Source organism: Rhinatrema bivittatum, chromosome 2 (genome assembly GCF_901001135.1).
Source record: "Rhinatrema bivittatum chromosome 2, aRhiBiv1.1, whole genome shotgun sequence".
Taxonomy (NCBI): domain Eukaryota; kingdom Metazoa; phylum Chordata; class Amphibia; order Gymnophiona; family Rhinatrematidae; genus Rhinatrema; species Rhinatrema bivittatum.
The window spans coordinates 537,972,683-537,990,140 of NC_042616.1; the positions used below are offsets into that span (position 1 = coordinate 537,972,683).

Here is a 17,458-nt window from a genome sequence, read left to right on the forward strand (position 1 = left end):
CTCCAACAGTGGCCAATCCAGGCCATAAGAACCTGGCAAGTACCCAAAAACTAAGTCTATTCCATGTTACTATTGCTAGTAATAGCAGTGGCCATTTTCTAAGTCAACTTAATTAATAGCAGGCATCTATCCTCAAAAAGAACATCTAAATAGTAGAATCCAAAAAAGGTTCTTTAAGCAAATAAAAAAGGGTTGCAGAGTCTTATGTCTCTGGACAGATCATCCAAATAGATGTTATGATCTTTTGAAAAGAGACTGAGAAAGAATTTATGCCGTGCTAAATATGTTTTTAAAACCCTAACTTGATACTGCAGAAGATCACCCCAGAACAACAAACTAAAGCACAGCTCCCACTCAGATCAACAGAAATAGATTTCACTACTTTTAAGAAGGCGGCATTCTTCATTTAGATGGAAAATTATGGAATTTTTTCCAGCACACATAGTTTATGTATAACATTACTAGAGAAGTTACAGATAGAAACCTAGAAACATAATGGCAGCAAAAGACTGCATAGCCCATCCATCCAACTAATTTAGCTTTACAATTCCTATCACTACCTTAGAGATCCTCTTGTGTTTATCCTATGCTTTCTTGAATTCAGATATTTTTGTCTCCACCACCTCCACTGGGAGGCTGTTTTATGCATTCACTACCCTCTCTGTACAGAAATATTTCCTAAGATTACTCCTGAAAAATTACCCTCTGTACCCTCATCCCATGACCCCACATTCTACAGCCTCCTTTCTTTTGAAAGAGGCTCGCCTCCTGTGCATGGAAACCTTAATGGTATTTAAATGTCTCTCTCATATCTCGCCTTTCCTCTGGAGTGTACATATTTAGATTTTTAAACCTCCATGTACTTTAGAATGAAAATCACTGACCATTTTAGTAGCCAACCTCTGAACAGACTCCAACCAATTTATATCCTTTTGAAGGCACAGTCTCCAAATGAAGTCTCACCAGGACCTATACACGGGTAATATTACCTCATAAGAACATAAGAAAATGCCATACTGGGTCAGACCAAGGGTCCATCAAGCCCAGCATCCTGTTTCCAACAGTGGCCAATCCAGGCCATAAGAACCTGGCAGGTACCCAATAACTAAGTCTATTCCATGTTACCGTTGCTAGTAATAGCAGTGGCTATTTTCTAAGTGAACTTAATAGCAGGTAATGGACTTCTCCTCCAAGAACTTATCCAATCCTTTTTAAAACACAGCTATACTAACTGCACTAACCACATCCTCTGGCAACAAATTCCAGAGTTTAATTCTGTTGAGTAAAAAAGAACTTTCTCTGATTAGTTTTAAATGTGTCCCATGCTAACTTCATGGAGTGCCCCCTAGTCTTTCTACTATCCGAAAGAGTAAATAACCGATTCACATCTACCCGTTCTAGACCTCTCATGATTTTAAACATCTCTATCATATCCCCCCTCAGCCGTCTCTTCTCCAAGCTGAACAGCCCTAACCTCTTTAGTCTTTCCTCATAGGGGAGTTGTTCCATTCCCCTTATCATTTTGGTAACCCTTCTCTGTACCTTCTCCATCGCAATTATATCTTTTTTGAGATGCGGCGACCAGAATTGTACACAGTATTCAAGGTGCGGTCTCACCATGGAGCGATACAGAGGCATCATGACATTTTCCGTTTTATTCACCATTCCCTTTCTAATAATTCCCAACATTCTGTTTGCTTTTTTGACTGCCGCAGCACACTGAACTGATGATTTCAATGTGTTATCCACTATGACACCTAGATCTCTTTCTTGGGTTGTAGCACTTAATATGGAACCCAACATTGTGTAATTATAGCATGGGTTATTTTTCCCTATATGCATCACCTTGCACTTATCCACATTAAATTTCATCTGCCATTTGGATGCCCAATTTTCCAGTCTCACAAGGTCTTCCTGCAATTTATCACAATCTGCTTGTGATTTAACTACTCTGAACAATTATGTGTCATCTGCAAATTTGATTATCTCACTCGTCGTATTTCTTTCCAGATCATTTATAAATATATTGAAAAGTAAGGGTCCCAATACAGATCCCTGAGGCACTCCACTGTCCACTCCCTTGAATTGAGAAAATTGTCCATTTAATCCTACTCTTTGTTTCCTGTCTTTTAGCCAGTTTGCAATCCACGAAAGGACATCGCCACCTATCCCATGACTTTTTACTTTTCCTAGAAGCCTCTCATGAGAAACTTTCTCAAACGCCTTCTGAAAATCCAATTATACTACATCTACCGGTTCACCTTTATCCACATGTTTATTAACTCCTTCAAAAAAGTGAAGCAGATTTGTGAGGCAACACTTGCCCTAGGTAAAGCCATGCTGACTTTGTTCCATTAAACCATGTCTTTCTATATGTTCTGTGATTTTGATATTTAGAACACTTTCCACTATTTTTCCTGGCACTGAAGTCAGGCTAACCGGTCTGTAGTTTCCCGGATCGCCCCTGGAGCCCTTTTTAAATATTGGGGTTACATTTGCTATCCTCCAGTCTTCAGGTACAATGGATGATTTTAATGATAAGTTACAAATTTTTACTAATAGGTCTGAAATTTCATTTTTTAGTTCCTTCAGAACTCTGGGGTGTATACCATCCGGTCCGGGTGATTTACTACTCTTCAGTTTGTCAATCAGGCCTACCACATCTTCTAGGTTCACCGTGATTTGATTCAGTCCATCTGAATCATTACCCATGAAAACCTTCTCCATTATGGGTACCTCCCCAACATCCTCTTCAGTAAACACCGAAGCAAAGAAATCATTTAATCTTTCCGCGATGGCCTTATCTTCTCTAAGTGCCCCTTTAACCCCTCGATCATCTAACGGTCCAACTCACTCCCTCACAGGCTTTCTGCTTCAGATATATTTTAAAAAGTTTTTACTGTGAGTTTTTGCCTCTACAGCCAACTTCTTTTCAAATTCTCTCTTAGCCTGTCTTATCAATGTCTTACATTTAACTTGCCAATGATAATGCTTTATCCTATTTTCTTCTGTTGGATCCTTCTTCCAATTTTTGAATGAAGATCTTTTGGCTAAAATAGCTTCTTTCACCTCCACTTTTAACCATGCCGGTAATCGTTTTGCCTTCTTTCCACCTTTCTTAATGTGTGGAATACATCTGGACTGTGCTTCTAGAATGGTATTTTTTAACAATGACCATGCCTCTTGGACATTTTTTTTACTTTTGTAGCTGCTCCTTTCAGTTTTTTTCTAACAATTTTTCTCATGTTATTTATTTATTTATTTATTTAAAAGTATTTGTATACCGTCTTTACAAACAATGTTTAATCAAAACGGTTTACATAACTAAATAAAATAAGCGTAAACACAAAGAAATTAAAAAAACATAGAATTATAAAAAGCATAAAATTACAAAAAATGATCAATAAAAAATAAACTATCTAAAAAAAATAATAATTAGTTAATATAAAACAAATCAATATATAATAATGCTGCGCCATTTTATTTGCAAGCATGGAAAAAAAGAGATTATGTTATTTTGTAAGTGATATATGGAATGCGGATTGAAACAGTTGTGTTTTTAAGGATTTTTTGAAATGTTTAGAATTGGATATGGATCTTAGAGAGTCCGGTAGTGCATTCCATAGGATTGGACCAATGACTGAGAATGCTCTTTTTCTGGTGATGTCAAGACGGGCCTGTCGAGGTGATGGGATATCTAGAAGGTTTTTGTCCAGTGATCTTAAGTGCCTAGCAGGTTTGTATATTCGAAGAATAGAGCATAGAGTAACAGAGTTAGGCGTGTAGATGAGAGCATGTATAATGGACAGAATCTTGAATTGTATTCTGTATTTAACTGGTAGCCAGTGTAAGGATTGAAGTATCGGAGTAATATGATTTTTTATTGGAGAGTTTGTTAGAATACGTGCTGCTGCATTTTGGATCAATTGGAGTGAGTGAAGTGTATTATCTGGGAGACCTATGTATAGAGAATTACAGTAATCAAGCCCGGAAAAGATAAGTGATTGAAGAATAGTCCGGAAGTCGTGAAAGTTTCCCTTTTGAAAGTTTAGCACGAGAGTCTTGGATTTGCACACTGTTCCTCTTACAGTCATTAAATCAAATTTGATCATATTATGATCACTATTGCCAAGCGGCCCCACCACCATTACCTCTCTCACCAAGTCCTGTGCTCCACTGAGAATTAGATCTAAAATTGCTCCCTCTCTCGTCGGTTCCTGAACCAATTGCTCCATAAAGCTATCATTTATTCCATCCAGGAACGTTATCTCTCTAGCGTGACCCGATGATACATTTACCCAGTCAATATTGGGGTAATTGAAGTCTCCCATTATTACTGCACTACCAATTTGGTTAGCTTCCCTAATTTCTCTTAGCATTTCACTGTCCGTCTCACCATCTTGACCAGGTGGACGGTAGTATACCCCTATCACTATAGTCTTCCCCGACACACAAGGGATTTCTACCCATAAAGATTCAATTTTGTATTTAGTCTCATGCAGGATGTTTATCCTGTTGGACTCTATGCCATCCTGGACATAAAGCGCCACACCTCCTCCCGAGTGCTCCTCTCTGTCATTGCGATATAATTTGTACCCCGGTAAGGCACTGTCCCATTGGTTATCCTCTTTCCACCATGTCTCTGAGATTCCAATTAAGTCTATGTCATCATTCACTGCTATACATTCTAATTCTCCCATCTTTCTTCTTAGACTTCTGGCATTAGCATACAAACATTTCAAAGTTTGTTTTTTGTTTGTATTTTCATTCTGCTTTTTAATTGATAGGGATAAGTTAGAATTTTTTAGCTCAGGTGAGTTTTTAGTTACAGGCACTTGGACTACTTTTCTAATTATTGGAACCTCACTGTCGGGATGCCCTAATTCTAATGCATCATTAGTATCCTTTAAAGATACCTCTCTCCAAACCATGCGCTGCTGAGCAACTGTCGGCTTTCCCCTTTGTTCTACTTTAAAAGCTGCTCTATCTCCTTTTTAAAGGTTAGTGCCAGCAGTCTGGTTCCACCCTGGTTAAGGTGGAGCCCATCCCTTCAGAAGAGACTCCCCCTTCCCCAAAAGGTTCCCCAGTTCCTAACAAAACTGAATCCCTCTTCCTTGCACCATTGTCTCATCCACGCATTGAGACTCCAGAGCTCTGCCTGCCTCTTGTGACCTGCGTATGGAACAGGGAGCATTTCAGAGAATGCTACCCTGGAGGTTCTGGATTTAAGCTTTCTACCTAAGAGCCTAAATTTGGCTTCCTGAACCTCCCTCCCACATTTTCCTATGTCGTTGATGCCCACATGTACCACGACAGCCGGCTCCTCCCCAGCACTGTCTAAAATCCTATCTAGGTGACGCGTGAGGTTTTCCACCTTCGCACCAGGTAGGCATGTTACCAGGCGATCCTCACGCCCACCAGCCACCCAGCTATCTACATTCCTAATAATCGAATCACCAACCATGACGGCTGACCTAACCCTTCCCTCCTGGGCAGTAGGCCTTGGGGAGATATCCTCAGTGCGAAAGGACAATGCATCACCTGGAGAGCAGTCCTTGCTACAGGATCCTTTCCTGCTGCACCTGGTTGGTGCTCTCCCATCATGAGACCTTCTTCCTCCAAGGCAGCACCAGGGCTGCCAGTCTGAAGTTGGGACTTGACTACTATGTCCCTGAAGGTCTCATCTATATACCTCTCTGTCTGCCTCAGCTCCTCCAGGTCTGCCACTCCAGCCTCCAGAGATCGGATTTGTTCTCTGAGAGCCAGGAGCTCTTTGCATCGCATGCACATGTACAACTTCTTGCCGGTGGGTAAAAAATCATACATGTGACACTCGATGCAAAAGACTGGGAAGCCCCCCTCTTGTATTTTCATTCTGCTTTTTAATTGATAGGGATAAGTTAGAATTTTTTAGCTCAGGTGAGTTTTTAGTTACAGGCACTTGGACTACTTTTCTAAATATTGGAACCTCACTGTCGGGATGCCCTAATTCTAATGCATCATTAGTATCCTTTGAAGATACCTCTCTCCGAACCATGTGCTGTTGAGCGACTGTCGGCTTTCCCCTTTGTTCTAGTTTAAAAGCTGCTTTATCTCCTTTTTAAAGGTTAGCGCCAGCAGTCTGGTTCCACCCTGGTTAAGGTGGAGCCCATCCCTTCGGAAGAGACTCCCCCTTCCCCAAAAGGTTCCCCAGTTCCTAAGAAAACTGAATCCCTCTTCCTTGCACCATTGTCTCATCCACGCATTGAGACTCCGGAGCTCTGCCTGCCTCTGGTGACCTGCGCGTAGAACAGGGAGCATTTCAGAGAATGCTACCCTGGAGGTTCTGGATTTAAGCTTTCTACCTAAGAGCCTAAATTTGGCTTCCAGAACCTCCCTCCCACATTTTCCTATGTCGTTGGTGCCCACATGTACCATGACAGCCGGCTCCTCCCCAGCAGTGTCTAAAATCCTATTTAGGTGACGCGTGAGGTCCGCCACCTTCGCACCAGGTAGGCATGTTACCAGGCGATCCTCACGCCCACCAGCCACCCAGCTATCTACATTCCTAATAATCGAATCACCAACTATGACGGCCGACCTAACCCTTCCCTCCTAGGCAGTAGGCCTTGGGGAGATATCCTCAGTGCGAAAGGACAATGCAGCACCTGGAGAGCAGGTCCTTGCTACAGGATCCTTCCCTGCTGCACCTGGTTGGTGCTCTCCCCTCATGAGACCTTCTTCCTCCAAGGCAGCACCAGGACTGCCAGTCTGAAGTTGGGACTTGACTACTATGTCCCTGAAGGTCTCATCTATATACCTCTCTGTCTGCTTCAGCTCCTCCAGGTCTGCCACTCTAGCCTCCAGAGATCGGACTCGTTCTCTGAGAGCCAGGAGCTCTTTGCATCGCATGCACATGTACAACTTCTCACCGGTGGGTAAAAAATCATACATGTGACACTCTATGCAAAAGACTCCGAAGCCCCCGTCTTGCTGCTGCCTTCATCTCAATTTTGATCAGTTCCTAGTTAAGTTTTAGATTGGTATGGGAGTAGGAATGTGTCTAACGTCCTTTAAATGTATTAGTGAATTTACTATGTGTCTGGTAGCGGCCTACTGGGGTCTGATCGAATTCTCAATAAAGTTTTTGTTGATTTTTTTTTTTTTTTGTGAAAGTGGCACCTGCCTATAAATTAAGGGATGTGCTAGGGGTGGGTGGGCTGGAAAATATAAACAGTCTAACTTCAGTTAGTCAGCCAGAGTGACTCACTGCTCTCTTGATTAACAAATGTTGGTCCCTATTCAAATCAATCACACTACCTCACAACACCTTTCCAAGGTGTTGTGAGGTAGTGTGAGCTGAACTGTTCAACTTTTTTACTTAGGTATACACTGCTCCTAGCTTATTTCTAGCTTCTGGCTACTTTTTGTGGTTTTTTTTTTTTGGGTGGGTTTGTTTTTTTTTCAATACAAACATTCAGTTTGTATTAAATACAAACACTCAGTCCTTTAAAAGTCTGCAGAACACTCAGTAATATAGGTGGATCCAATAGATTCCTTAAGCCAAAGTGCAATAGTAGCCTTAGATGCCTTCAAACCTCTGTTCAGCCCACTCCACTGAACAAAGAGATGATCCGACCTTCTGAAGTCATTAGTCACCTTGAGATATCTCAATAGCGCTCTCCTGACATCCAACAACTTGAGCTCTCTCGCAAGAGGGGCGGAAATGACCATCTTAGGAAAAATGGGAAGCTCCACTGTCTGATTCACGTAAAACATAGAAACCACCTTAGATAAAAAAAAAGAACGTACTATCTGCAAGGACACCCCAAAATCTGAAATCTGAAGGAATGGATCATGGCAAGACAAAGCCTGCAACTCGTAAATTCTCCTAGCCGAGCATATGGCCACCAGAAAAACAACCTAAGAGTCAAGTCCTTAAGAGTAGCTGCTCTGAGTGGTTCAAAGGGAGTCTCACACAAAGGACCAGATTAAGATTCCAGGATGGAAAATCCTTCTGTAATGGAAAGCGTTAATTCTTCATCCCCCAAAGGAAGCAAACCACATCTGGATGAGCCGATAAAGTAGAGCCCTCTATTTTGCCTCGAAGACAACCCAAAGCTGCCCTTACTCGCGGCCAAGGAGGAAAGACAAAGTAGAACCCCCCCCTCCCCCAGGCCAAGGCACTACTAGAGCACAGACACCCTCGGCCACGTGCTCCGACTGAAAAACTGAAACGCCTTGGCATTCTGATGAGTCGCCATGAGATCCATGTCAGGAGAGCCATGCCTCTTGCGAATGAGCTGCATCGCCATCTCCAACAATTCCCATTCACCTGGATCCAACATCATGCAACTCAAGTAATCCACTTGAACGATTTCGACCACGGCATTGTGTGACGCCGCTATCTGCTCCAGGTGTTGCCCTGCCCAAAGAATCAACTCTTGCATCTCCTAGGCCACTGCTCGGCTCTTGGTTTTGCCTGTCAATTTATGTAAGCTACCACCGTCGCATTGTTCGACAGGACCTGCACCGAACGATCTCTCACCAATGGCAGAAAAGTCTGTAAGGCTAAACGGACCACTCTGGTCTCCAAACGAATGATAGACCAGCAGATTCTTTCACGGACCAGCAACTGCAGTTGACAAACTGCTCCCCAACCAGAGAGACTAGCATCAGTAGTAACCACCATCCAATCCAGAACTTCGAGGTCTACTCCTGAACAAGATTGCAGCGTAGCAGCCACCAGGACAAACTCTCCCGTATGACACCCTCGAGTGGCAAAGGAAGATGAAACTCCTCCAATACCGGGTTCCATCATACCAAAAGAACCCTCTGTAAGGGTCTCATATGAGCAAACGCCCACGGTACCAATTCCAGAGTTGAAGCCATAGAGCCCAGAACTTGCAAATAGTCCCAGATTACACTGGAACTCCTAACAAGCTCCGAATTTGCCCCTGCAGCTTCTGAATACGCTTCTCCGTGAGAAACACTTTGCCTTCCAGAGTGTCGAATCGGGCTCCCAGATACTCTAGGTACTATGATGGCTGCATGTTATTCTTCGCTAAATTTACTACCCAGCTGAGCGACTTGAGCATACCGATCACCTTCTGAACTGACTGGCGACAAAGAACCTCAGACTTCGCCTTGATAAGCCAGTCATCCAGATAAGGATGCACCAGAACACCTTCCTGATGCAAAGCTGCTGCCACCACCACCATCACCTTGGTGAAGGTGCGAGTTACTGTCGCCAATCCGAAAGGAAGTGCCTGAAACTGAAAACAGTGACCAGAATCATGAAACGCAAAAATCGTTGGGAGTCTGGATGAATGGGAATGAGCAGTTACGCCTCCCATGAGATCCAGAGACACCAGAAACTCTCCCTTGAGAACGGCCATAATCATCGACCTTAGGGACTCCATATGGAAACACAGTACCTTGAGTGCTGCATTTACCTTTTTCAAGTTGAGAATCGGGTGGAAAGTGGCTTCCTTCTTCAGAACCACGAAATAAATGGAATACCTTTCCAAGCCTAGTTCCTCACAAGGAACTGGAATCACCGCCCCCAGTCTTAGCAGCCAGTCTAGGGTCTTCCGAACCACTTGTTTTGCTACGGAGCCTCAAGGGGAAACCAGAAACAAATTTCGGACCGGGCGAGCAAATTCTAAAGCGTAGCTGTCTCTTATCACATTTAGAACCCGCTGGTCCTAAATAGTTTTGGTCCACTCCACATAAAACTATGCTAAGCAATCCCCTATAATAGGAACGATGGAGTGGACCAACCTCACCTCATTGCGAGGACTTAACTCCGGCTGCTCTAGCACCAGCAGTGCCTCTAAATGGCCCCAGGCGCCTCAAAAGGACTGACCTCAGGACTGTCCCCGCAGGAAAAACTGCTCTTGCAGGATGAGACCTCCGAACATCCTGAAAATGGGAACGAACCTGAAAAAATCTCTTGCCCTTAGGCTTATCTTCTGGCAATCTGAGAACCTTATTATCACCTAGAGACTGCATCAACCATTCCAGGACCTCCCCAAACAGCAGCCGGCCTTTAAAAGGCAGTGAACCTAGCTGAGACTTAGAAGATATGTCTGCTGACTAGTTACGCAACTAAATCAACCTTCTGGATGAAACCGCAGACACCATAATCCGAGAGGACATATGAATGAAATTATATAGATCACTTGAACGAAATCATATAGAATCATGCGTTTGAGCATCCCTCGTTCGATAATTGAATTCCCCTCTCCCATTTCGGCCAGGGCCTCAAATTGTTAGACACAGTTCTCTTTCAGGTCAGATTAGGTATGTTGAAAGATATTTAGTGTTTTCAGTATGGTTGGTTGTATCAAGGTTAGATATAGGCTGTGTTGTTGATTTGTTAAATATAGTTCTTTTTCAGGTCAGATATAAGGTTTCTGGCGGTGATGATTTTCATGAGGGGAGGAGCTTGATCATGACTGGTGCATGTTGAGATTTAAAGGTCTGTTGTCTTATTGAGTGTTTGTGAACATTTGGAGCTGGTGTGGCGGAAATTATTGGAAGAATATGACTTGTCGTAAGTGTTCATATTTATTTTTAAGGGAGTTTTTTTGAGAAGTTTAGGTTATGATTAACTTATTTATGTGGGTTATCTGTACATTACAGGTGCTTATGCATTGAATGGATTTAGTGATACTCTCGTTTGTGGTTTGGTGAGAATATTGGTGGTGAAATGGATTTTTAAAGAAACAAATATATATGTTTGATACTTTGAAGTGCAGGTAAAATATTTTTCATATAATATTCATGATGAATATTTTTGGAGTAATGGTTACAGTAGAATGTTAATTTGTATTACTACTTTTGTTTTACATTTACATATAGAAGGAGCCCATTGGAACAGTTTCCCTGAGGAAGCCCATAAGGGTGAAGCAAAGTTCCTTGTTGGGATGGTTATATACATGTTGGTCTTTTGAAAGGTGGTATATCAGGACTAATTGTACTTACATGGTGGTGTTTGGAAAGTGGACATCAAGTAAACTGCATAGGCACTGTCTACATGCACGGAGGTGTTTTGAAGATGGGTTATCAAGATAATCTGCACCTACACGGTTCATCACCATATAATAATGCTCATTTGGCAAATTTTTTTTTATTTTTGAGCAGATCACATTTTTGTTGTTTGTTTTTTTTTAATTTTTTCATGTGAGTATGAGTGTGAATGATTGTATATAATATAAGGAGTTTGTTGGACAATGTTCTAGGCACCAGTATTCATATATACAAAAAAATATAATTAGTATGATATAATATTTACATTTTGGTATTGTCAATTATATATTATATTCAAAAGTATTTCTGAAAGTTTTGTATTGCTATAAATAATAAAGTGGATCTATATATTGTATATTTATCTTTATGAATGTGTGACAGAACATTTACCTCTTGCACTGGTATGATTATAGTATTTGTACGACAAGAGGTCAAGAGTTTTTCCTGTTTTATTGCCTTAAGTTTATTTAAAGCCAGTCTTCAACTTATAAGGAATATGAATCTGTTCAGATTATTGGTTTGTCTACACACACAAATTTTAAATAAAGAAAATTAATTTGTTGCATTCATAACATCTTTTGCCTACTCAGTTTTACCTAAATGATTTGATTTCTGTAAGGGATAAAGAATAAGGAGGGCAGGAGACAGAAATTCTGTCATACTTAATAGGTATGAAAAAGTATTGAAAAAACAAAGGGGAAGTATGTTGATATATTTCGGCATGCAAAAATAAAATGGCAAAACAAAAGTTTTATAATTACCTGTATGAGTTTTTTCATGAGATTTCAGAACTCCTGATGAAACAAAGCCACGGCCACACAGTGTACATTTATAGGGTTTCTCACCAGTGTGCGATCGCACGTGTTGTTTCAAATGGCTGGATTTCTTAAAACCTTTGTTGCAATACTCACATCTAGGATAAAAAAAAATAGAAGCAATAAGCTGGAGAAAAGAATAAGCAGGAATACAGCATTGCCATTCTGTTTTTATGAAAGATTTGAACTCACTCAGGATATTAAATGGCGCGAACAATACATATTTAAGAACATAAGATATGCCATACTGGGTCAGACCAAGGGTCCATCAAGCCCAACATCCTGTGTCCAACAGTGACCAAACAAGTCACAAGTACCCAAACATTAAAAGAATAGATCCCTAGCTACTAATCTTTATTGATTAATAGCAGTTTTATGGAATCCTTCTCTAGGAAGTTATCCAAATCTTTCTTAAACCCAGTTACACTAACTGCTGTAACCACATCCTCTGGCAATGAATTCCAGAGCTTAGTTATGCATTGAGTGAAAGAATTTTCTTTCATTTGTTTTAAATGAGCTACTTGCTAACTTCATGGCGTGCCCCTAGTCCTTGTATTAAATATAAATAATCAATTCACATTTACCTGTTCAAGCCCTTTCATGATTTTGTAGACCACTATCATATCCCTCCTCAGCCATGTCTTCTTCAAGCTGAACAGCCCTAGCCTCTTTAGCCTTTCCTCATAGGGGAGCAGTTCCATCCCTATTATCATTTTGGTTGCCCTTCTCTGCACTTTCTCCAATTCAATTATATCTTTTTTGAGATGCGGCGACCAGAACTGCACACAGTATTCAAAGGTGCAGTCTCACCATGGAGAGATACAGAGGCATTATGACATCTACCATTTTATTTGCCATTTCCTTCCTAATAATTCCTAACATTCTGTTTGCTTTTTTAAACACCACAGCATTATCCCCTATGACACCTAGAACTCTTTCCTGGGTGGCAACTCTTAATGTGTAACCTAACATTGTGTAAACACAGCAAGGGTTATTTTTCCACATTAAATTTCACCTGCCATTTAGACGCCCAATCTTCCAGTCTCACAAGCTCCTCCTGCAATTTATCACAATCCGCTTGAGATTTAACTACTCTGCATAATTTTGGGTCATCCGCAAATGTAAGCACCTCACTCGTCGAGCCCTATTCCAGGTCATTTATATATATATTAAAAAGCACCAGCCTTAGTACAGATCCCCAAGGCACTCCACTGTTTACCTTTTTCCACTGTCAAACAGACCATTTAATCCTGTTCTGTTTCCTCTCTTTTAACCAGCTTGCAATCCACAAAAGAACATTGCCTCCTACCCCATGAGAGGTCTAGAACGGGTCGGTGTGAATCGATTATTTACTCTTTCGGATAGTAGAAAAACTAGGGGGCACTCCATGAAGTTAGCATGGGGCACATTTAAAACTAATCGGAGAAAGTTCTTTTTTACTCAACGCACAATTAAACTCAGGAATTTGTTGCCAGAGGATGTGGTTAGTGCAGTTAGTATAGCGGTGTTTAAAAAAGGATTGGATAAGTTCTTGGAGGAGAAGTCCATTACCTGCTATTAAGTTCACTAAGGGGTAGATTTTAAGAGGCGCGCGAACAGCCTACTTTTGCTTGCGCATCAGACTCAAGCAAAAGTACGCTGGATTTTAGTAGATACGCGCGGAGCCGCGCGTATCCACTAAAATCCTAGATCGGCGCGCGCAAGGCTATCAATTTTGTATAGCCTGCGCGCGCCGAGCCGCGCTGCCTCCCCCCGTTCCCTCCAAGGCCGCTCCGAAATCGGAGCGGCCTCGGAGGGAACTTTCCTTTGCCCTCCCCTCACCTTACCCTCCCTTCCCCTACCTAACCCACCCACCCGGCCCTGTCTACACCCCCCCCTTACCTTTGTCGGGGGATTTACGCCTCCCGGAGGGAGACGTAAATCCCCGCGCGCCAGCGGGCCTGCTGCGCGCCGGGCCGCGACCTGGGGGCGGGTACGGAGGGCGCGGCCACGCCCCCGGGCCGTAGCCACGCCCCGTACCCGCCCCCAAAACGCTGCCGACACGCCCCCGCAACGCCGCGCGCTCCGGCCCCGCCCCCCCGACACGTCCCCCTCCGAGAACCCTGGGACGTACGCGAGTCCCGGCGCGCAGGGCCCTGCTCGCGTAAATCCGCCCGGTTTTGGGCGGATTTACGCGAGCAGGGCTCTGAAAATCCGCCCCTTAGAGAATAGCCACTGCCATTAGCAATGGTAACATGGAATAGACTTGCGGGCGGATTTTAAATGCCCTGCTCGCGTAAATCCGGCCGCATTTACGCGAGCAGGGCCCTCGCGCGCCTATTTTGCATTGGCGGCCGGCGCGCGCAGAGCCCCGGGACGCGCGTAAGTCCCGGGGCTTTTTTAAGGGGGCGTGTCGGGGGCATCGCCAAATGACGCGGCGTTTCGGGGGCGTGGCGCGGCGTTTCGGGGGCGTGGCGCGGGGGCATGGTTTCGGCCCGGGGGCGTGACCACGCCCTCCGAAACAGCCCCCGGGTCGGGTCTTGGCGCGCCAGCAACCCGCTGGCGCGCGCGGATTTACAGCTGCCTTCGGCAGGTGTAAATCCATGGATAAAGGTAGGGGGGGGCGAAAGAAAGTTCCCTCCAAGGCCGCTCCGAAAAACGGAGGCAGGCTGCGCGGCTCGGCGCGCGCAGGCTGCCCAAAATCGGCAGCCTTGCGCGCGCCGATCCCAGATTTTATAACATACGCGCGGCTACATGCGTATCTTATAAAATCCAGCGTACTTTTGTTGGCGCCTGGTGCGCCAACAAAAGTACGCGATCGCGCTATTTTTTAAAATCTACCCCTTAGTTTTTGGGTACTTGCCAGGTTCTTATGGCCTGGATTGGCCACTGTTGGAAACAGGATGCTGGGCTTGATGGACTTCTCCTCCAAGAACTTATCTAATCCTTTTTTAAACACAGCTATACTAACTGCACTAACCACATCCTCTGGCAACAAATTTGATTATCTCACTCGTCGTATTTCTTTCCAGATCATTTATAAATAGATTGAAAAGTAAGGGTCCCAATACAGATCTCTGAGGCACTCCACTGTCCACTCCCTTCCACTGAGAAAATTGTCCATTTAATCCTACTCTCTGTTTCCTGTCTTTTAGCCAGCTTGCAATCCACGAAAAACATAGCCACCTATCCCATGACTTTTTACTTTTCCTAGAAGCCTCTCATGAGGAACTTTGTCAAACACCTTCTGAAAATCCAAGTATACTACATCTACCGGTTCACCTTTATCCACATGTTTATTAACTCCTTCAAAAAAGTGAAGCAGATTTGTGAGGCAAGACTTGCCCTGGGTAAAACCATGCTGACTTTGTTCCATTAAACCATGTCTTTCTATATGTTCTGTGATTTTGATGTTTAGAACACTTTCCACTATTTTTCCTGGCAGGAGATGGGATTGTTCACGAATGGTGAAATTATGGGCAATATTTACAACAGAGCTGATCATGAGTCCAACAATAAATAACTTCAAAGGAAAACTAGAAAATATTTTGGAAGAAAACTGGTGGTTATGGTGATGCAATTAGAAGCTCAGGGACTCAACTGATTGCCATATTTGGGGTCAGGAAGTAGTTTGTTTTGTCATGAACCACACAACTGGCTATGATTGTGGTATTCTTTTCACCTATTTATGAATTAGAGTCCAAAGATAACTGTTAGCCACTCAAAATTCTGAAATTCAGAATGCTGATTGTGGTGCATAACCTACTGTATGCTGAAGATTTTTGTGTTATTAATACAAAGCTTTGTCCACAAGTGCCAGTAAAATCTTTGTGTTCTGAGAATTCTAATTTGTTTAAAGTTGTCCCCTGCTAGGGAATTTAGGAGAGTCACAACACATGCTAGAGCCTTTTCATGGGCTGCTCAAGCCCTACTGAATTCCATCCCCATGCAGCTCAGAAATGAGGGTGATTTCTATGTGTTTAGGAAGCTGTTAAAAGCACTATTTCTTTTAAAGAGGCTTATGGATGAGTAGTGTTTATTTCCTTGTTTTGAGATTATTTGTTTGAATGTTATTTGTTTTTAAAGAATTTTATTTTATGAATTTTTTTTTATGTGATCAGCACTGAACGAAATTAGTTTGGAAAACTGTGAACTACAAGATCCATAATAAATAAATAAATAAAAGACTGGACTCAATGAACTTCAAGTCAGTCTAGCCAAATATGAAATTACGATTATGTTAGACAGCTGCTGAAATCATTTTTTTTCCATAAAATCCATCTTTTGGCCTAAAATAGGTAATCAGATGTCTGAAGCTGTGAAGTTGAAACTGCTGTCATTTTAACACTATTAAATATTGACAATTTTGTTCTGCAGGATATAATGTCATACAATTTAACATTCTGTTTACGATACAGTCAACAAAGCAGGAGTATTACATCTATTTTACAACTATATAAGTGACAAATACACCAAAAAGATGCTATCAGAATAAAGAAGACATACAGAGCAATTCATTGAGCACATTGCCCTTAAAGTTTTTCTACAGTTTTTCAGTTTTAGGTTTAGAACCATAAGTTTTATGAGAAAAAGTTATTTTCTAGCTTTTATGCAGATATACCTTGATTGTTGTAGGTTGAAAGGTTTGGGAGATAATGTGACATAGACAAAGCAAAGGCATAAGTGTTTTTTTTTAAAGTGCTAAAAACAGTCAGATAAAACCATCACATATAAAGCCAAGCATAATGATTAACAGCATAGATGCCAGCTCTGTGAGTGCTTGAACACCCCCAGTTTTGAGTCCTGCATTCCTGTTGATTGGGAGCTGTCAGCTCCATGCAGGAAGGCCATAAGAACTTAAGAAGTTGCCTCACTCTGTCAGACTGAGGGTTCATCAAGCCCAGCATCCTGTTTCCAACAGTGACCAGGTTACAAGTACCTGGTAAGTACCCAAACATTAATTAGATCCCATGCTACTGATGCCGATAATAAGCAGTGGCCATTCTATAAGTCAACATGATTAATAGCAGTTTATGGATTTCTCCCCCAGAAACTTATCTAAACCTTTTTTAAACCCAGTTACATTGACTACCTTAACCACATCCTCTGTTAATTAATTCCACAGCTTAGTGTGCGTCGAGTGAAAAATAATTTTCTCTGATTTGTTTTAAATGTGCCACTTACTGACTTCATGGAGTCTTTATATTATCTGAAAGAGTAAATAAACAAGTCACATTTACCCATTCAAGTCCTTCATGATTTCATCATATCCCCCTCAGCCATTTCTTCCCCAAGCTGAACAGTCCTAGCCTCTTTAACATTTCTTCATAGGAAAGCCATTCCATGTCCTTTATCATTTTGGTCATCTTTCTCTGTTCCTTCTTCAGTGCAACTATATTTGTTTTGAGATGTGGTGACCAGAACTGCACAGAGTATTTAAGGTGTGGTCTCACCACAGAGCAATACAGAGGCTTTATTTATTTATTTATTAAAGGCTTTTATATACCGACTTTCTTGATACAAATCAAATCAATTCGGTTTATTATGACATTCTCTGTTTTATTCACCATTCCCTTCCTAATAATTCCAAACATTCTATTTGCTTTTTTGAACACCGTGGCACACTGAGCAGACAATTTCAATGTATTATC

The 17,458-nt window shown here is 42.2% G+C and overlaps 1 protein-coding gene across 1 annotated transcript in view; it reads right to left on the minus strand.

Annotated features, from left to right (window-relative positions):
* ZNF236 (zinc finger protein 236) overlaps positions 1-17,458 on the minus strand; it is a 531,902-nt gene that overhangs the window by 237,288 nt on the left and 277,156 nt on the right. The window contains 1 exon segment of the mRNA XM_029590848.1: positions 11,775-11,926. Within this exon segment, the coding sequence (XP_029446708.1) occupies positions 11,775-11,926 (152 nt within the window).